At 45.1% G+C, this 21,636-nt stretch overlaps 1 protein-coding gene across 7 annotated transcripts in view; it reads left to right on the top strand.

The window, feature by feature from the left end:
- The window catches only part of NIN (ninein), a 321,323-nt gene that overhangs the window by 241,680 nt on the left and 58,007 nt on the right, over nt 1-21,636 (top strand). For all 7 annotated transcript variants that reach the window (XR_015299899.1, XR_015299898.1, XM_086937310.1 and 4 more), the window contains 3 exons: nt 7,148-7,261; nt 7,953-8,099; nt 18,398-18,577. Coding sequence is in view for 5 of the 7 variants with exons in the window: in XM_086937310.1 (XP_086793436.1) it covers nt 7,148-7,261; nt 7,953-8,099; nt 18,398-18,577 (441 nt within the window). In the remaining 2 variants the exon portion in view is untranslated. The remainder of the gene's footprint in view (nt 1-7,147; nt 7,262-7,952; nt 8,100-18,397; nt 18,578-21,636) is intronic.

Here is a 21,636-nt window from a genome sequence, read left to right as displayed (position 1 = left end):
TTACAGAAAATCAGTTTCAAATGCTTTCCCAGTCGACGCTACTCTTCAACACCGAAGATTTCGATTCCGGTCATCGTCAACAGCCTTCGGGCCTAACTAGGCCTCGACTCCAGCTCATGGAAAGGACGGCATTCAAAAAGTGTCCTCAATGTGGATCGAAGTTTCCCCACACCGATCTTGATAAAGTGTGTAACCTTTGCCTCTCAGCGGAGCACGAAGCCAGAGACAGTTCACCCTGTGCCTCTTTCCGCTCCAAAAAGACTTATCTGGGACCGAAGAGCTAGGAGAACAATGGCTTGATCTTCAGCTCCAATTCCGGACGACATCTTTGAAGAAGGCGTCGACGTCCCAGAACACGACATCGAAGGCAACGCAGAGGCAGAAGAATCAGACGTCGAGGACTTCACTCCAGCACAGCGGGTCGTAAGTAAGACCGTCTACCCCGACCCTTCCTCAACACATCCAAAGAAAGCCCCGGTCACACCAACACACTGCTTCTACTGCCCCACCTTCGGGCCCGGCTAAGAAGCTAACTAAGCCTTCAGGCGACTCGGGCTCGAGTCAGCCTTCCCACGGTGCTGGCACACACCACCAGCCATGAAAAAGACCACATCACCGGCCCCGTCGACATCCAAACCACCGGCGCCAAAGCCTACCTCTACTCCTTCGGCATCGAAACCCAGGTCGGAACCAAGCAAACCCGCTTCGGATTCAAAAAGACCTCCGGAACCAAAAAAACCATCGGATCCAAAAAATATACCGGAGCCGAAAAAATCATCGGAGCTGAAAAAGACTCCTGCTTCTCCGGTTAAGGACATTGCCAAAAAACCAAAAGAAATAGGTTCGGTGCCGAAGCCTCTCTCTGCACCAAAAGATCGGCCTCCTGTAGAGGACTTATTTCATTCACTTGCTTCGGCATTTTACGTAACATCAGACCCATTTTGAAGTTCTTTAACTGCCGCACTCGCCAGCTAATTGTTCAGGCGACCATCCTTTCTAGACTGGACTATGCCAGCTCTCTTTTACTGGGGGCAAACCTTGCCGAAACCACCAGACTGCAGAGAGTCCAGAATGCGGCAGCCAGGGCTCTGGTAGGTCTCCCTCGCCATTCCTCGGTATCCGGAGCCTTGAAAAAATTGCACTGGCTCCCGGTGGGTAAAAGGATCCACTTTAAGGCACTGTGTTTAGCCTTTAAAATCCTTAAAACCGCTTCCCCCCCAATGATGTGCCCCCTCCTGTCAGAGTACATTCCTAGGAGGTCGCTCCGCTCAGAGGGACAACATCTCGCGATTATCCCCCGCACCAGACTGGCCAGAGTAGGCGGCCGATCCTTTAGCTTCCTAGCTGCCAAGCTATGGAATAGCCTTCCCGAAGCTATCCGTGGTATACAGGACCTTTTAGCCTTCAGAAAGGCCGTCAAAACTCATCTCTTTCAATAATTCTTTCATTTCTCTGCGCCTCTAACTCTCTGCAATCTGTCTGCTCGCAGCGCCGGGACGCCCCTTGGCTGGGGCAGCCGCGTGCTATACAAATCACTATAACATTAACATAACATTAACATTCAGACCCTGCACAAAAGACTCTAGCTAAAGACCCAATCACTGGACAGCTAACTTTAGCTTCAAAAAAGCGACCACCGGATACACCAGCGCCAGCTCATCATTCAAAGAAAAAGGACATGGCTACCTCGCCTTTAAGACTTCCTTCCCCTCCTCCTCCACATATACCATCACCACCTGCTACCCTACCACAACATTCTCCTGCATCCTCTATCATACCAGACGATGACAATAGGGATGATGGCTCTGATGATATAGGAGCTAACTTGATGATCCATCTATTCCTCCAGGCTCACCTGACCCGTGGGGTGATTATAACACCCCCACAGTCCCAAATGTCTCTCAAGATGACCTATACCCCTCGAGGCCTTCCCCACCAGAAGACTATGGGTTTTAATCCGTTGATACACAGAGCCGCGCAATATCATAGAGTAGATATGCATACAGACCCTGTAGATGAAGACTTTCTAATGGATACCTTTAATAATGTACAAAGGTCCTCATCCATTTTACCAATGATTAAAGGAGTAATTAAGCATGCTCCTGAAGTCTTCAAGGACCCAGTCAGAACTCGGGTTATTAACCCTCCAATAGAGAAAAAGTATAAAGCTGCCCCTTCTGACCCAGCATATATTAAAGATCCAGTACCACTAGCCTCACTTGTAGTTTCCAACGCACGCAAGAGAGCAAACTCACAAGCATCAGTTGAAGCTGCATCACCAGATAGAGTCTAAGCTACTTGGCGCATCAGGGAAAAGAACTGCGTCTCAAGCAGCAAACATGTGGCGTATTTCCAATACACAAGCATTATTGGCTAAATATGACAAGGCCCATTATGACAAATTAGAATCACTAATGCGACACCTCCCCGATGAATGCAAAGATAGAGCAAACGAGCTTATTCAAGAAAGGAAAAATATTACAAACCCCTCTATTCGGTGTTCACTTGATACAGCGGACACCGCATCCAGGGCAGTTAACACCAGTGTTTTATTACGTAGACATGCCTGGCTACGCATATCAGGGTTCAAACGTGAAGTCCAAAGTGCTATACTTAATCAACCCTTCAATGAGCAACATTTATTCGGACCCAATGTAGATGTATCACTTGAAAAAATGAAAAAGGATACAGATCCAGGCAAATCTATGGGAGCTCTGCAGTCGCAGGCTCCCAGGCGCTCATTTCGCCACTCATCTTATCGAGGTGCCACCAGGGGATACTCCCCAGACACACCTTCTACCTCATACAAAGCCCCTACACAATCCACATATAGTAAGGACTACCAAAGGGGAGGTTACAAGGGTGACAATAACAAAGGCAGAGGTAAAAACAACAACTCCAGCTCTGCCTCTACCCCTGCCCAATGACTCCCCTTCCCTTCCCCCGTCCCATTCCACTCCTGTCGGGGGAAGACTAAAACAATACCTACCAGCCTGGGAAAACATCACATCATGCAGGTGGTGCTTCAAATAATTCAATCAGGTTACTGTCTAGAGCGAACATCCACCCCCCCCAAACATACCATCCAAGCAGCGTCCAATGTCACAAGAACATTTAACACTGCTCAGACAGGAAGTAATATCCCTTCTGCAGAAAAATGCAATAGAAATAGTCCCAAAGCATCAGCAAAACAAAGGAGTATACTCCCTATATGTTCTAATCCCAAAGAATGACGGATCTCTAAGACCTATCCTAGACCTCAGACCTCTAAACATTTACATACAGTCTGATCATTTTCATATGGTCACACTCCAACAAGTCCTTCCACTCCTGTTACAAAACAAATTCCTTGTCACTCTAGATCTCAAGGACGCCTACTTCCACATTCCAATCCACACAGTGCACAGAAAATATCTCAGATTTGTGCTAGACGGGCAGCACTACCAATTCAAAGTGCTCCCTTTCGGAGTCACAACAGCGCCATGGGTATTTACCAAATGCCTAGCAGTAGTAGTAGCAGCACACTCACGAAGACAACATATTCATGTCTTCTCATACCTAGACAACTGGCTGATAAAAGCCAGCTCATACAGCCAGTGTGTACAATACACTCAGGCTACTATTCAACTGCTTCACGAGTTGGGATTCACAGTAAATCACACCAAGTCACATCTGCAACCTTCACACAAACAACACTATCTCGGTGCTACAATAAACACCCAACTAACACTAGCCCATCCCTCTCCAAACAGGATAACAAGTGTACAAACTCTCCTAACCAAATTCAAACTGCAACACTCGCTTCCAGCTCAAGTGTTCATGCAGCTCATAGGAATGATGGCAACTTGCATATTTAAAGTACCTCACGCAAGACTGCAAATGCGTCCACTTCAAGAGTGCCTAGCACGCCAATGGAACCAGGCTCGTGGTCCATTAACAGACCTAGTATTGGTAGACAGGCGGACTCATCACTCTCTGCAATGGTGGAACACCAAAAACCTTTCAAAGGGCCGACCGTTCCTAGAGCCAGTTCCTCAGATAATCCTGACAGCAGACTCCTCGCTCTCCGGCTGGGGAGCTCACCTACTGCATCACACCATGCAAGGCAGGTGGACACCGCAACAAAAGTTACTCCACATCAACCACTTGGAGTTACTAGCTGTTTTCCTAGCCCTAAAAACATTCCAAAAACAAGTATCCGGCAAAGCTGTCTTAGTCCGCACAGACAATATGACAGCCATGTACTACATAAACAAGGGGGGGACACACTCTCTGCAGCTCTGTTAGCTCAGCAGATATGTAGATGGGCTATACCACTAAACATCTTCCTCTTAGCTCAACACGTTCCAGGAGTACAAAACACCATGGCAGATCTGCTAAGTCGACAGACTCAGCAGATCCACTAGTGGGAACTTCATCCACAAGTTATTCAACCGTTCTTTCAAACGTGGGGACAACCTCAGATAGACCTCTTCGCAACCCACGAAAACGCAAAATGCTCTAACTTAGCCTCCAGATATCCACACCCGCTGTCCAAAGGCAATGCGATATGGATGAACTGGTCCGGAAAATTTGCGTATGCTTTCCTTCCTCTCCCACTACTTCCGTTAGTGATACGCAAGCTACAGCAACATTCCCGAACACTCATTCTAGTAGCTCCAACTTGGGCCAGACAACCGTGGTTCACTACACTGCTGCAAATATCTGTGGTACCACACCAAAAACTAAGCCTATCTCCACGTCTCTTGACACAGAACCATGGAGAGATCAGACACCCGGACCCAGCTCAGCTCAACCTAGTGATCTGGCTCCTGAAGTCATAGAGTTTGGTTACCTCAACCTTCCTCCAGAATGCATGAACGTTATTAAAGAAGCCAGACATCACACTACGAGAGCATGTTATGCTGCTAAGTGGAAACGATTTGTAATATACTGTCAAAACAACCACATAAATCCTTTTAGATGTGTCTATTCAACACATCATAGGATACCTATTAAACCTTCAAAAGTGTAATTTAGCTTACACGTCTATCAGACTACACCTTGCTGCCATTGCAGCATATTTACAAAATAGACCACATCTATCTCTGTTTAGAGTACCTGCTATAAAAGCTTTCATGGAAGAACTCAAAAGAATAATCCCTCCCAGAACACCACCTTCACCAGTGTGGAACTTGAACATTATTATTATACGGTTAATGGGACATCCCTTAAAACAGTTACATAAATGCGAATTACAATTCCTAACTTGGAAAGTAGCTTTCTTAGTAGCTATTACTTCTCTCAGAGTCTGTGAACTACAAGCATTTACCATTCAAGAACCCTTTTTGCAAATGCATCATAACAAAGTGGTTCTACGCACTAATCCTAAATTCCTTCCAAAAGTAATTTCACCATTTCATCTAAATCAATCTGTTGAACTGCCCGTTTTTTTCGCGCAGCCACAAACAGTCGCAGAAAGACCTCTACACACCTTAGACGTCAAAAGAGCATTACTGTACTACATCGAAAGGACACAAACTTTTCATAAAACTAAACAACTTTTTGTGTCTTTTTCACCACCACATAAAGGCAACCCAATATCAAAATCAGGTATAGCTAGGTGGTTTGTTAAATGCATACAAATATGTTACCAGAAAGCCAAACGTACGATAACAATTCCTCCAAAAGTCCATTCTACAAGGAAAATGGGGGCTTCAATGGCATTTTTAGGGAACATTCCCCATGATGATATATGCAAAGCAGCTACATGGTCTACACTGCACACATTCACAAAACATTATTGTGTAGATGTGCAAACTAAACAACAAGCCACTGTGGCCAGGCTGTACTAAAAACTCTGTTTCAAACTACTGCAACGGATACTGGTGGTCGCCGCTAGGTGTGGGTACTGCTATACAATCTATGCACAGTTTGTAATCTGCAGCTCATATGCCTCGAACGGAAAATGCTACTTACCAGTATGTATCTGTTCTTGGCATGTAGAGCTGCAGAGTTACACACGCCCACCCGCCTCCCCGGCTACCTGTATCTGTTTCAGTATTATCTTAATTCGATACAAATCACATGGACATCACTACTTCTTGTACAGCTCCATCACTTCCCTAATGGCGAAAAACAATCTGGGGATGTAGCTGATGCCCGTGCGCAGTATCATCCAAAGGTGGAGTCACCTATCCCGTGACTTCCAAAGACTTTTCTACAGCAAAACAAACTGCAAACATCCGGGCCCAACACTAGGTGGCCATCTATGCACAGTGTGTAACTCTGCAGCTCTACATGCCAAGAACAGACGCATACTGCTAAGTAGCATTTTTCTTATGGCTCAAACCCTTTTGACAATTAAGAAATTGCCCTACATGTAGTTACATTCTAGATAACGTTTCTTGCATCTTTACTTTCTGTTCTTGCTTTTTGTAACCTACTTCTCCTTTTGCTTCATGGACCCAAAAGTGTGTATACAACTTGTCTACAGTACCTGCACCCGAATTTAAGTATGGAATGTTACTGTATTTCAAATAAGTTTTGTTTTTAACCCTAGCATTAATAGGAAAACTTGTGTTTTTGTCAGCTGAAAATGTATTTCGCATTCAGTGCAATAATAGTTGCACATAAATTAATCTGGTTGTTTGAATCACCAAAAAGATGACCATACTATATTTGGTTATGTCCAAGGTGAATTTGATATACACCTGACTAGATCACTTGACGGCATCAAGACCTCTGCATGTACTGCAAGGATAGAGCCCATCTGACAGTCATTGCTTTTTTCACCTACAGCTCATTACATTCTGGTCACAGGATGTCACACTTAGCAGCTATGTACACGAGACTTGCGTAAATATATAATTAGTAACGTGCAGTGTCAATCTTTGGAGAAACATTTTTTTTAACAAAATTAGCAACTAACACCTGAGATTGATAGCAACAGTTCACACACACTTCCTGTAAGCTTCAATCTCTACAACCTGTAGCTTGTGCTACAGAACGTTAGTGTTCATTGGCATGAGTTCATAGTAAACTCTTTAAAAATTAAGTGTAGTTATTTTGTCCTCATCATGGTCCCTGGCCACTGATTCGAAGTTCCAGAAATTTAGCGAATTGTGCTTATAAGACGTATGTTTTATTTCTTCTGTTTCCGTCTTAGGCTGCTAAAGTGTCATTTTTAGAGACTACAATTGCCAGCTTGAAGCAAGAACAGAAGTCGTGGGGGCTCGAGTTGCAGACTCTAAAGACCCAGCTCACTGCTTCTCAGGAAAAGGTAGTATACCATTCACTGTTTGAAACTTTCCTCTCTTGCACGCATACATTAGGATAGTTGCTCAGTCAATGGAAGCCAGTAAGTGTACTTAGCAGAACAAATGTTTGATTAATACTCGTACATTGATAGTTGCAGTGTGCCGAACTCTGCATATTCAGTATACTGCTTCTCTTGCTGGTTTCTTAATTTGTAATCTACATTGTAATTTTAATGTCTGAAACAGAAGAACAAAAAGGGTACAGGTGAGCTATATGTAATGGAAAATGTCAAGTAGATACTTAAAAGATGAAAAATTGACAAATTTATGGCAGAAGTTCTAAATAGCGCTCCTACTGAGTTTTCTTAACAAGCCATTCTTTTCAGAAATAAATTCAAGTCAAGTAAGTTTGTCAATCAAAAGCAGAAGTAAAACTCTCCAGTCAACACATCAACAGTTACAGACAACATACATGACAAGGGAAGCAATAATCACATGATTAAAAATGTTAAATATGCTACTTGTATTTGCGTGCTCTACAACCCTGAAATAACAAAGTATTTTTAAAATCATGAGCCGAAATGCCACTGAGCCGTATTAAACCTGTTTGTTTTCGCCCACCTTTTCACCATGCATTTTCCGCCTTTTTTTTCTTCAATCTTTTCTATTTTCTAAATACATATAAATTATTAATGGATCGACTTTGTATTTCAGAGTTGTAAACTAGAAGATAGTCTACAAAGTGCAAACCTTCACTTGTCGAGGATAAAATCAGATCTACGTGTTACCCAGCAAGAAAAGGAAGCTCTCAAGCAGGAAGTGATGTCATTACACAAGCAACTACAAAATGCTAATGATAAGGTGATTTGTTTGGTAGTGAATGGTGGTTAAATTGCAAAGGTGGGATGCATAGATTAGTGTCGATTTTAATATTGTTAAATCCAGCTAACCTAGGCCCTGATTCACAAAGATTTTAACATGAGTGGGTTTGACTTCTGAATCGCCAACAAAAATCACACCTACTCATGGAAAAACACATTTCAAACCTGCTATTTTTCTCCTCTACAAATATCAAATCACATCTCTTAAGCTTGAAAGTGTTTGCATTTATTATGATTTATTTATTAGCTCAGTTGTAATGATGTACATTCCTAGGCAAGAGATCAAAGGTTTTAAATGTATGGGTATATAATGCAAGAGGCACATAGCTCTGCTGCAATAGACGCCAGGTATGTTGAGTTTGAACTAAAAAGACCTATGTAAATATGTACCCGTTTGATGCACAAGATTCTTAAGTGGACAAACCTGAGTTGCTGATGAACACACAAGGAGACCTTACAGACCCCAAATTCTGCGGCTTGCCTACTATTTTGCCTGAGCAGACTGTGTGTGTTTATTATAAAGTAGGGACTGCTGGGGTATAATAAACGCAATTATGCAGTTAGGTTTCAGGCATGCATTCAATTGAAAAGGTATTTTTTAATTTGTCTAGAACTTTGGTACCCGAGGACACTAATGCTCCAAATTTGACATTCACTTAGCATATGCAGCTAATATCCCCCAGGCAAATTTTGGGTTGCTGAGGTGTTTGACTAGTGAGGTCTCAACTTGAAAGTATTAAGGGGCAGTATGGGGTAGGTTTACTAGTTATTAAGAATCCTTTTGGTATTAAAATAATTTTTGCCCTAGATGTTACCCACTGGATAAGACAGAGTAGACCTCAAGCATGTGTAAAAACTTGCAAGATTTTGTCCAGTAATGGGACTTGGAGTGAGGCACCTGACAACAATGGTTATCCCCTTTGCTTGCTCTAGTAGTAAAGCCTCTGCCAAGCTGCACACTCTAATGGGACAATGGGGAATATGGATTGTGACCACTGTAAATATGGTACACCAATATGCAGATAACTGGTACATGTACATTTTCCCTACAGATCGACCAGAACACTTCCGAATTTATTGTAAGAATACTGTACAATGTCAGGACTTATCAATTGGATAAAGTCCAGAATCTTCCTTTGATTGCATGGACACACGAAGGTGGGGTGCTTTTCGTTAATTAGGTATACACTGACAGTCAACCTCTTTGCAGTACTTCAGTGTGGGAGAGCGGGCTTGATAAACAGGCGAGGAGGCTGTAAATATTTTCCAAAAGTGGAGGGTTTATTAACAGGTAAAGGGTTTTCTTCTAATACAGTAAGTCTTTCTTCCTGGTCTTCTTTGGCCGCCCCGAGTGGAGAGCTGCTAGCACTTGAAGGTGACGATGTTCCGGGCTCTTCTTCACTCTGATTGGGATCTCCCGGAGGCTCATAGAGAAGGTGATAAAGAGGGAACCGTCAGACTCTCTGTATTAGATTGTGTTTAAGATGCTACCAGTCCCAACACCTGGAAAGTGAGGGGGAGGTTGGTTGTGCCTGGGGAAGTTTTATCAGGAATGGGAACGGGAATGTTTTTATCTCAAAAAGAAAGCATGCATCGGTAAATGCTAGGAATAGGAGAGGAGGGTAATTCAGGAGTCATAAACTAACTAAATCCCATAGGGTTGGTGGTTTGAACCCTCTCTTATACACTCCGTTGCTAAATTACAGGCAGAAATATCAGCGTGTACTCTGACAGTAAGCGCTAAAGAATTCTTAAGCAAACGGTATAACGCTACAGAAAACAGAAAACGATAGGCAGTCGGTATGATGCAAGGGCTTTTTAAGCAAACGGAAAAACCTACAGTCAGTATAATCCTCTCTCCTGCCCGCCCTTTATTTTGCCTCCCACCTCCCGCCATCACCACCGAGTCCCCGGAGGCGGTACCACTCACCGGCTCCGCCGCAACTCCCTTGAGTTCCGGCCGCTCCCCAGCCTCCTCCGCTGGACACCACCAATCTTCGGTCCACCGCTCCTCTGTCTTGTCTTCTTCTCCTTGACCGATTTCAGGTCCGGTACTCTCCTGCTCTTCCACGTCGTTCTCCGGCTCCTTTCGGTCTCTGGCGTCCTTCTCCAGCTCTCCTTCCTCCTTCTGGTCCGTGACAAACACTTCCTTGGTTCCCCTACTTTCATTGGAGGGCTCCGTTCACTTCCGGGTAGGTCTCGGCCCACTTCAGGGGTTTCTCCATGGTCTCGCTGTAGGGAGACAGTACATGGTGATAGTGACCGACTGTTCTGCGTTTCCTCCAAGTCCCAGGATGCATCAGGTCGGCGTGATCCTACGGTACGCCCCTCTACCAACGCTCTCCAGGTACGGGTGGTGTCGACTCCCTCACACTCAGTATTAATGTACCACATAATAGCAAAGATTACATAAAGCAGAATGAAGCATGTGTTGAATGGGGTCTGAGGGTTGACAGACTTTCGGTCTTAAGTGATCCTCAACATGATGATAGGAATAGCATTAATTTGTGCTATTAAAATGTCTGTATGTGTTCTGGGGCATTCAGGGAACCTTGATGGCCTACTGACCAAGCTTTTGTGGCTGGTAGCCCGTCCTAAGTGGGCAAACCAATCCAAGATGGCAGCTAACTAAGGAATAACTAACCTAATCCTGGGGCATATTGTATGTACAACTCCCCACAATAGACTAGAGGTGTTGTGATAGCCACAGCTAACCAGGGAACACGAAATTTCCAAGTCTGGGTGCAACATCAAGCACAAACACCAGAAACCAGCAGTAGCCCGCGCAGGGAAGCGAGCGGGCCCCGGAGTGACGAGCGGGCAAGGTGGGAGAGACCAGCACCAGCCACATTAGTGAAAACACACCAGCCAGGGAAAGCAGTAAGCGACATCTGGGGCCCGAACTGCAGTGAAAAGCCAAGTGGTGTGCAGAAATTAACTAGTGGGGTGGTAGAAGAGGCCTAAGGAGAGAAGCGAGCAGACCCCGGAACAACGTGCATCCGAGTTGAGAGAGGCTAGCGGGTGGTCACGCTTGTGCAGACATACTAGCCTAGGAAAGCGTGAGTAACCCAAGGGCCGAAGCTGGAGTAAACGACCAGTCGGTGCGCAGAAGCAAACTAGTGTGGGAGGCGGCTTAAGAGACCCAAGGCCAACTGGATGCATTGTGAGGCCTGCTCCGGCATACTGCGGGTAAAGAACATACGGGAACGCCACGCAGCCCTCCAGAGCCCGGCACGAAGGTGGTAAACACAGTAGCCGCCGCAGCAAAGTTAAGTCCTGCATCACCCCACACATACTATCCCCTGGGGGCTTCGAGGGGCGCTTGATAGGGTATAAAGAACACGGGTAGTTCAAACATTTGCAAATAACAGTGGATTTGCCCCATTAGCGCCGCAGAGCGAAGGGAGGGTAATGAGCATCGGAACAGCGCTTATGCAAGATCGGGAAGCCCGGGGAGTGTTGCATGCGCGTGCAGTCTTCACTTTTCAAGCACTGCACTCGTGCTTGTGCCGTGCTGCTGCTCGCTCCCTCAAGGTGGATGTCGCCACAAGCACGACGAGTGCATTGCTTGAAAAGTGAAGTCCGATGGCTAAAGGCCTTCCTAGAGCAGCGCATGCGCGCTGCCTAGGCGGGACCTAAATATAACACATCTTTAAATATGTGTAGGCACCAAAACCAGTTCTTTCAGATAAGTATGTTTTAAAATAGAAAATCCTTTCAGTTCAATATTTAGAAGCTGCTATGTTATCCTATGGGAGGAAAATTCAGTGAGGACTTCAGGTACAGTACAGTGACTTTCTGGATCAATCTCCAGTAGTTAAAGTGAGTGGTGGGCAAGGTCCAAGGCAGCACCAGCAGAACACCACCAGCAGCACTGGGTGGCCAGGTGCAGGGATGCAAAGCAGCGTTAGTTGCCCAATGTTACTCAATGGGGATTGATCTTTGTGTAAAGTGACTGCAGGCTCAAACTGCGAGGCCAGTCGGGCTGAGCCAACACGGAGGCTCCGGCGTCACAAGGTTGTGGGACATAGGGACACCTTAGGGCATCTTCTCCGCTGCCCAGGGGCAATGGGTGCAGAGATGTCTTTAGGTGTCGGGTTTTTCTTACCTGGAGAAGTCGCAAAAGAGGGGGCTTGCGTGCAGAGGCGATGTCTGAGTTCACTGAGGGTGAAACCACAGTCGACTCGGACTCTGGAGGGCTGGGGGAGCACAATAACACCTTTGGCCCACTTACAACTCGGGCTGGAAACAACAGGCGCAGTGATGTCTTCAAGCTTCGGTTTTTGCATTCACCAAGTCTTCATAGGAGTCTTTAGATGCCTGCAGGTTGCAGGGAAGCAGGTCTGCTACTTCTCTGGAGGTCTTAGTTCCTGGGTAAAGTGCTGGTGGGTCTCCCGGGCTTTGGGGAGTCAGCAGCTGCAGGTCAAGAAGACTTTTGAAGCATTTGTAGAAGTCAGCAGGCAAGCTGGCAAGGTTGGTGGCAGGTCAGTTGCTGGATCTTCAGTTCTTTTAGTACGAGACTCTTCCCGTCCTTCATCTTTCAGGTTGGCAGGATTGGATTTCCTGGTGCCGGGGTTTCTCTAAATACTGAATTTAGGAGTGTTAGGGGAGTGTAGGGTGGTAGCCAATGGGATACTGACCCTTGGGGTCATCACGTCCCCTGTATGAACACTTCCGATGGGAAATGGACAAAGCCCTGTCCCTGGGTTCATAAATATGCCAAAACAAAGATGACCACTTCTGAAAAGTCGTACCCACATTAGGTTAGGCCCCCTTAAGGGTGGTACTAGCCTGGTGGTGGCCACACCTACTTGACTAGTTAATTTCTTGCCTGTCCAGATGCCAAAGGGTCTGGACAAAGGGGGTCGGCCTCCACTCCTGCAATGGAAGCCAGATTCACAATGCAAAGGTGGGAGCTTCTTTGAAGCTCACCGGCCTAGGAATGCTAATCAGTAGGTCATCCTGAGGGATGGGGTGTAAACACTCTCTTGCCGAGCAGGTTTTGTTTCTGCCCTCCTGAGAGTAAAGGCCCTCACCCTTGGAGGTCAGAAATCTGTCTCCGGTCGTAGGCTGGCAGAGACCAGTTAGCCAGCAGACCCGAGGCTGATAAGTTTTCAAGGGGCACCTCTGAGGTGCCCTCTGTGTGCATGTATTCACAAATTAACTACTGTTGTCATGGTGAGTTTGTGAATACGAGTTGTTTGATACCAGTCATCTCTATTTTCAGTGAAGCCATCATGTAGCTGGGGAACTAGTTTTCACCAGTGTCCAGCACAGTTATTAAAATGGCTTCCCTGTTCACTTGCACTGGCAGTAATTAAACTGACCAGCACAGGGGCATATCTGCTCATGCAGGTATGCCCTCACATGTAACATTAAGCACCCTGCCTTAAGGCTGTAAGGCTGTTGTAGGGGTGACTTACAAAAACTAAATAAATTTTTAGGGGACATGACACACGGTAATGTGGGACATGTCATGTTTTCACTTTTATCTGCACCAAAACACGCAGCCTGCGATAGCGGCCCTGCATGCCTTTCATGAGGGGTCCCCTAGGATGGCACACTTCTTGCCAGCAATCATTTGGGGACCCTCCTTGGTATCTCAGGCCCTAGGTACCAGAGGTACCATATACTAGAGCAGACGTCTTCAATCTGTGGGGCGCGACCCCCAGGGGGGCCGTGGAGTCACAGGAAGGGGGGCGCGCATTCCCCAGCCGAGCAATGTGCCAGAGAGAGCCTCGCACTGGGAGCTGCTCCAAAGAGCAATCCTATTGTGCACACTTCACACCAGCTGATGAAGGAGGATGGGTCTTGGTGACAACGATATTAAGAGGCAGTCAGGCTCTGCAGGAGGCAAGTACTAGCTTAATTGACCTCGTGTTGGGCCTGTTTATGCACTGCATCTACAAGGAAAGGTGCGATCTGGGCTTGATGGGGGGGCTGGTGCAGGCCGTTCTCAGTGAGGGGAAACTGGGATGGAAATAAGAGGCCAGACCCACCCAACTTCGAACTTTCCTTACCTTCTGCTGTGTCGAAATGTGTCATTTTTCCTGTTTTTATCACCTAGTCTACACAAATACTTTCGATTTTCTATTTTTTATTGTGCTGCATAAAAAACCTGTACTGGAAAGGCAATTTGACACCTGGTGCTAGAATATTTATATTTCCTTTTAAATAAATGTTTGCAGATTACTTGTAAGATTTAGTTCTATTAACTTTTAATTCTTTATTCTTTGCTCTCATTGAGGGATAATTCTGCCAAATGTTATATTTATACAGTGCAATTGTGCGTTTCTGCAGTGAAAGCACTCGTAAACATATTTAAATAGCCGTTCCCCTACTTTATGGAAAAACCCAACCCTCCTGGGGCGGTTAATTCTAATAGTTAATATGCTTTAGCTGGAGTGTCATTCAAGGAGTGTCATGTGCTGCGAAACGGAAGGCCACAGACAGTTAACTCTCAGGGTGCAGCAGCTTGACTGAAAGAAATACAAACAGGTGCTAGGTGAAAATGTAAATAAAGGGTGCTTGAAAGCAGGTACTGGTTTTAATTGATTGAATCATTCAAAGCTTTGTGATGACACAGATGCATTCTTTTTGAGTGGTAGTGCAAAGAGAACAATTGAGATTTGAAGTGTGTTCTTTCAATTGTAATTGAATTTGTATAAAGTCTACTACCCCAGGAGGTGTTGAAGGGACAGTTCTGTAAAAAAAAAATGTACAATCTGGGTATTACTAAAATGCAAGTTTTAAATAATGACTTACATATTCACAGTGTTTTCTGTAACAATCCGTAACCTTATAGCACAAAAAATGCACGTCACTATTCCCCACTGCACCATCAAAGAATTAATTATGTGGGTCCCTGGTTACACATAGACCTTTGAAGTGCATTAAACCAATAAAGATGTCATAATGTACTATTGTGCATTTCCCACTGAGTAACAGCTTTTTAAATGTATTTTTCACTTAAACTACCAGTTATTTTATACGTAGCTACCTGCAGTGAAAAACCTAAACATTTTTACAGAATACACTGTTTAATAACATTTGCCCACCGTAAAAATGATTTGCCACAGGAATTAAGGGCGTTTATGGTTATTGATGGAGAGTAACGGGTTCTAGAATATTTTGTCAGGAGGGGGTCCTTACACCTAAAAACTTTTGAGGAGGGGGTCTCGGCATCAAAAAGTTTGAAGACCTCTGTACTAGAGACTTATAAAGGGTGCTAAAGGTAAGGCAATTTTAGGGAACAATTGTACAGTTTTGGGAAAGGGATCTGGCACTGGGGACCTGGTTAGCAGGAAGGAACCCAGTGCACTTCAAGTCGAATTCACATCATGTGCAAGGCATTAAGTGGGGTTGACCATGTCAAGAAGGGGTACTTTCCTGCAATAGGTCTCACTACACTAGGAAAATATACTGTGACAAAGTGGATGTTACAATACAAAGATCAGTGAGGAATATAGTAAAACTGGATGTTGGTGTGTAATGGGACAACATTCATGCCCCTAACTAAACAAAATAAGTTCTACTAATATACAACAGCCTTGGGTTTCAAACAGGCCCACAAACAAGGGGGGCCTTTTTTTCGACCTTGGTGCAAGGACCTCAGAATATGGATTGTAGCCAAAGTAAGCAGATGTCATTGGTGGTGCAGACCCAAACTGGGTGAAGTTAGATTGCTTTAGAAAACTGTATGTAATAGACTGGGAACAGACAATCAACACTTGCATTTGGACTGAATAACACAATGAGTTCTTACAATTGTACTAGGACATAATGATGACATTGTGCCCTCAGAAGGATTGGTATGTACATTTGGTAAGAACGTGAGACCTCTCATATTAAAAATGCATTAAAAAAAGTTTTGTGCCACTTCATATAGGGGAGGGCTGGGGGCAAAAACATGTTAATTTTCTAATAAGTTAGACAGTGTTAAATGAATTGCATGAAATGTGGCAGGCAGTCAGCAAGGTACACCCACTGCTGGTATTTCTGGTTGTGTACAGGTCCAATGGTCAGGGAGGGGTAGGTCCTATTAAGAGGAGGTCAAAACTTTTTTTATTTGCTAATAACTTTTACACACTAGATCTGCGTGAAATTTGCTAATGACTTCAGTGTAGTTTGATGAATATGCACAGAAATAGTTAGCAGATTTTGCTTTCTGTTGGTATGTCAAGTTATGCGCAGGTTTGTCGGGAGAGGGGCAAAATGGGGCACTAAACCGTTAAGCCACTAATGGCGGTGTTTGGATTTACATGGGATTGGTCAGATAGCTACGTATTGAAACCCAGTGCCAGATTGGGGTGCACAAAAAACAAAAGGCCAACACTGCTGCACACAAAAGGCTTTGCGTAACAGTGTTTGCCTGCCCATGGGGCATGGGCCCTGGGATTGGCTTGAGGCAACTGTAGTTGGGAGAGGGGTGTGACCTTTGGCGAGACCCTGTGACCAATACCAGCTACAAAGAGCCGAAGCCGTGCATGCAAATCTCAGAATGGGTTTATGTAAGGTAAATGCAGTGCATCATAAAAAGAAACCTGAAACTCACAGTTAAAGGATAGTTCTGGTTCAGTGCACATAGAACAAAAAAGGTCCTCACATTGGACAGTTATGGTATGAATCACACAACGTACACCATAACTGAGGCATGGGAAATTTGCATTGAAGTTGCATCTGAGCAATAGCATTCAGGTAACAAATTTCACTTGGAGGGCTGTGTGAAAAGAAAGAGTACCATTGTCTCAATCTGTGATTCTGAGCTACTAGCCCTGTAGAGAATACACTGTGTAATTGTTTTTGTCCTAAAATAGTAAACATTTATTGTCTCTCTCAATCTCATGAATGTTTACATACTACTCCCTGAAAGGGCTCCTATATAGATAAGACATGAATGTCTCTTCTTTATTAATCAGGGATATGCATGTAGACTTTCAACTTGTCAGAGCCTGGGCTTCCAAGAGGAGTCATATGTAGTTTTGGTGTTTGTTGCATGATCAATGAAGGTTATACTGTTTCTGCTGAGCGCCTACAGCCCACATAAACTGAAGGATTGAGTGCATTGTACATGCTTGTGGACACAGTGGTGGATATAAGCAACAACCTGATCCATTGTTACTGGATCATGTACCTCTTCTAGCACCTAGAGGGCCTGTTTCATCTTCAATTTTCCATTACCTTTGTCATTTCGGTACATTGTAGAGCTGTAAGCCTTTTAAATGGTTTCCTTATTGCCCAACACTCCGTGCACATTTTTTTATTCACCCTACCATCCACCGTGCCCCAGCCCATGTTTGAAACACGACAATGTTTGCCAGTTACATGCCTGAGTTATCTTTCTCAGTCATCGTGATGCCATACACAATTTTCCAGGCATGGATCCACTTAATTAACTGCATCTCCCAAAAAGAAAAGAACAGATATTCTTACTTGGAAACTGCACCTTCCAGTGGGTCATGCATCCTTTACTCCCAAGTACTTAAAAGTGGACCGCATAGAATCATAATTAAACTGATGCATTTTGGGAGCTGCATCCACTATAGAATGACATTATTCCTTTAAATTATGTTTAATGTTGTCGGTTTTGTGCCAATTGTGCTGTTCTTTTTCCAGAACCAGCAGCGTTATCCTATCTGTGAAAAATTCTAGTACTCTCAAGGAGGACTAATATCTTTTGCCGTCAGAAAATACTTAACGTGTAAATGTTTATACATTGATGCTAATTGGTTCCACGCCATGACTACATCGACCTTCCAGCAGATAACACTTTGAAAGTGGGAACACTTATTACAATATTAAAAGATCATTTTAAAATTCTGGAATTAAACATACAGTTGGCCAGGAGGTTGCACTGGCTGTACATACCACACATGACTAGGAACACCATGCAAATGTTACTACTTATGATCTGTGTTAGACTTGGACCCACATACACACCTACAATGTGGCATACCTATTGCATTTGCCAGTGCTTGTGTTTCTCTAATCTGCCAAACACTTAGATGTCTCTTGTGGCTTGTTAAACTAGTGAACCTACATTGATACCACACACTCACTTGTTCAGAGCTTTATTGTATTGGCATATATTTTAATCCAGCTACATGTGTAGTTCCTGATCCAATCACATATGCAAACCCAGCCCAATCAGTCGACAACCACTAGTATGGCACTCTCGAACAAATCCTAGTTCCAATAAGTAGTACGTTGCCACAAAATAAAAATATCGAAAATGTATTGAAATACTTGGGAATGGCTAAAATTTGAACTCTTGTTCAGAACCAGGTTCTAGAGCTGGCGGTCCATTCCTCAGGGTTACAAACGCAACAGAAGAAACTTTACTGGGACGACCTGGCTCACCTGATGACGGAAGAACAGCAGCTTCTGCGACAGGAGAATGAAAGGCTCCAGAAAGAAGTGCAGAACACTAAGCTGGAGTTAATGCAGTGCAGAGAGAAGGTATGGCCGGATGGTGCTTGCGATGGGTATATTTTCCCTCGAAAGGCAATCCTATCTTCGTTATATTATTTTAATGTGCCTATGATGAGAACAACATTTCTTTAATATGTTTATTGAAAAAAGGACTGTTAGCTTTGTATCCCTAAAAATGTCTCGAGCCATAAAAGTAATGTTGCATGAAAATGCTGTAAAAGTGGAAGTCATTAGTTCAGATTCACATGATTTCTTAAATTCAATGGATCTTATTTAGGGTGTGGCTGGCGGAATGTATGGTAACGCATGTCCTGTCCTAATGAAAGAGCATTATTGTGGATGACACTTGTGGACGGACATCTACCTTGGTGATGGTGTATCCTGTCAAACATACTCTAAATAAGGCCCTCTGTTTTTGCTGCAGCATTTTTTTCATGTCATGAGTTTCTGCTTTGAGTCCCACCTGCTATTTGCCGTTCCATTTTTCTTACTGTTGGAAGTGGGGGGTCCAAATGTTGGAGGCAGGAGTCCCTGACCCCTCGTTTCAACGCTAGGCTAAGTAAGGACACTGTATGAGATAGACCTGCTCACCCCTTAGTAGCTTGGCACGAGCAGCTGGGCTTACCTCCAAGGCACGAGTGTACAATATGTGCAACCACACTCATCGCAACCCAATGATTTCACCACAAATAGACTTCACACAAGTTTTTATAAAATGAGTATAATCTTTATATAAGAAGTTATAAGATATGACCACACAATACAAAACCAACATATAAGAATGGGTAGTATTCCTTCTGGTGGGTATGTAGATTTTAATCCCCAACAACTGCTTCTAACCAACAGTTAAGCTTACTTCTAACTATTTCCAAAAGCTTAGCAAGTCATATTGCTAGAATCTCATACGTTGCAAAAGAAAAGAAATACTGCAATGCGTAATGATATTCTCTTGTACTGTGCAACAGAGAAACCATGCCATATGTAGAGGAAGAGGAAGAGATTGTGGAAGAGGTGTGGTGCAGCTGCCAGGGCGACTGACGCCGGACGCTGGGGATCACGGTTTGATCCCCGGCACCGGTGGCAGGGGTCTGCCCAGCACCATATGACTGGGTAATAGCTTGCTTAATCTTCCCAACGGCCCACAGTGCCGGGAAACCTACGGGTAGCTGTGCACTTTACAAATACAGGATAAATAAAATATAATATAAATAATACGTAGCTCCACAGTCATGTACTTTGCAATAGAAGGAATAATGCAATGCGTATCACTACCAGCATGCCCTGTACCAGGAAGAATGCATCACACTACAATTATGCACCGTGCAATGAAAAAATAATGCAATGCGCCATGTTACAATCAGGTACTCTGCAAGGGAAAAATAATGCAGTGCGTAGCGCACCAAGCATTTAGTTCGTCAGGTATCATATGACAGTTTGATAGTTCGTTAGCAGCAATAATGCAAAGTTTAATACGACAGTTTAGGTGCTCCGTTAACAGTGCCCCCAATATGGATCAATGATGACACAAAAGTACTGCTTCTCACTGTGGCCCCAGTACTGCCGTTCCTTGGGTCAGCACAGGCCGAGGTCCGAGCCAAAGCAACAGGCTTGCGTAGCTGACAGAATCGAGAGGCCGAAAGGGTCCATCCAGGCCCGCACCCCTCCCCAGGTGGTGATCCACGTTACCTGGGAGAGGCGTGACCCCACTCTCCTCTCCTACTTCAACGACTTGGGCCTTGATCCAGAAGTCCGTTACGGGGTACGGTGAGCTCGGGCTGGCAGCTCAGCTCCTCCTAGCCTGCCTGTTTCACTCCAAGGACCCAATGACCTGACCCTCCTTCCGGCAGTCTCAGTGAACACCGTGACCCGCCCTCAGCACTGTGGAGACTTTACTTGGAATTCGGTGCACACCCTACCCAGGCTCTCCTTACCAGCGCCTCAGGTTGACCCCCAACACGCACTATGGACATCCGAGACTCTCCTTCTCTGGTGCTCACGATGACCCAGCACTCTTAACCAGCGCCTCTGCTTGCACCTCGACACGTACCCTGCGCGTCCGAGTCTCTCCATTTCTCCCGGTGCACGCAATGTCCAGGCGCTCTTCACCAACCCCCTGGCTGCACCACGACACGCACTTTGCGCGTCCGAGTCTCACCTCTATTCCCGGTGCACATGATGACCAGGCGCTCCTCACCAGCACCCTGGCTGCACCACAACACGCACTCTGTGCGTCCGAGACTCACTTCTTCTTTCGGTGCACACAACGACCAGGCTCTCATCACCAACGCCCTAGCCTGCACCACGACACGCTCTCTGCGCGTCCAAGCCTCACTTTGAGGCTCCGCTTACTCCTGTATGTCCACCATCACAAAGCACAACTTCTGGGGGTTTCAAGCTGCAAAAGCACGCGATCACCTCGTTGCTTAGGACTTCTCCAGAAACTTTTATGATCCTGTATTTCCAAACAGAGAGCCAGCTCACCTCGGGCCCTTGGGGTTACAGGAAACAGCACAAAGCGTAATCTTCTTCAAGCGGGGGGTACCAGCGCCTCCAAGCACAGTCCCAACAGCCTCTCCCTTGGTTAGAACAACAAACTGCAGACCAGCCCAGATCCTGAAGGAAGGATTGGTCTTTCCACAGCAGTCTCTTCAGTTGCTACTTCTTTAGCAGAGGTTCCTCTTGACCACAGAATGGGTCCAAGCCTTTTCACTCTCAATCCATTTCTTTCATTCCAACTTTCAGGGGTTTCAGCTCTCCTAATTACACCCCTTTATGTCTTTGAAGTTAGTTTGTGCTTGAGTTCCTAGTTTGTGCTCAGGAGTTCCAGAACCCTCCCTAAATCAGTTCTGGGTGTCTCCCTCCCAGGGACACCTTTCTCCCTTTGATACTGGGGGTCTGGATCCTTTATCACTCAGCAGGAGACGGGTCAATTGGTTTATAGCGCCAGCCCAGGCCTTTTCACCTTCCGGGCTTCTCCTCCCTCTACTCTCCAGATGCAGGGCACCCTTGTACCATATCAACCCCTCCTTGGGTCAAAATCTCTCCCAGCTCCTCTCACCTCCTCTCACCTTTCAGATCCAGATAGA

The sequence above is a fragment of the Lissotriton vulgaris genome, chromosome 9 (assembly GCF_964263255.1).
Source record: "Lissotriton vulgaris chromosome 9, aLisVul1.2, whole genome shotgun sequence".
NCBI classification, from domain to species: Eukaryota; Metazoa; Chordata; class Amphibia; order Caudata; family Salamandridae; genus Lissotriton; species Lissotriton vulgaris.
Note: the sequence above shows the minus strand (reverse complement) of the source record. Positions and strands in the feature narration are given on the sequence as shown.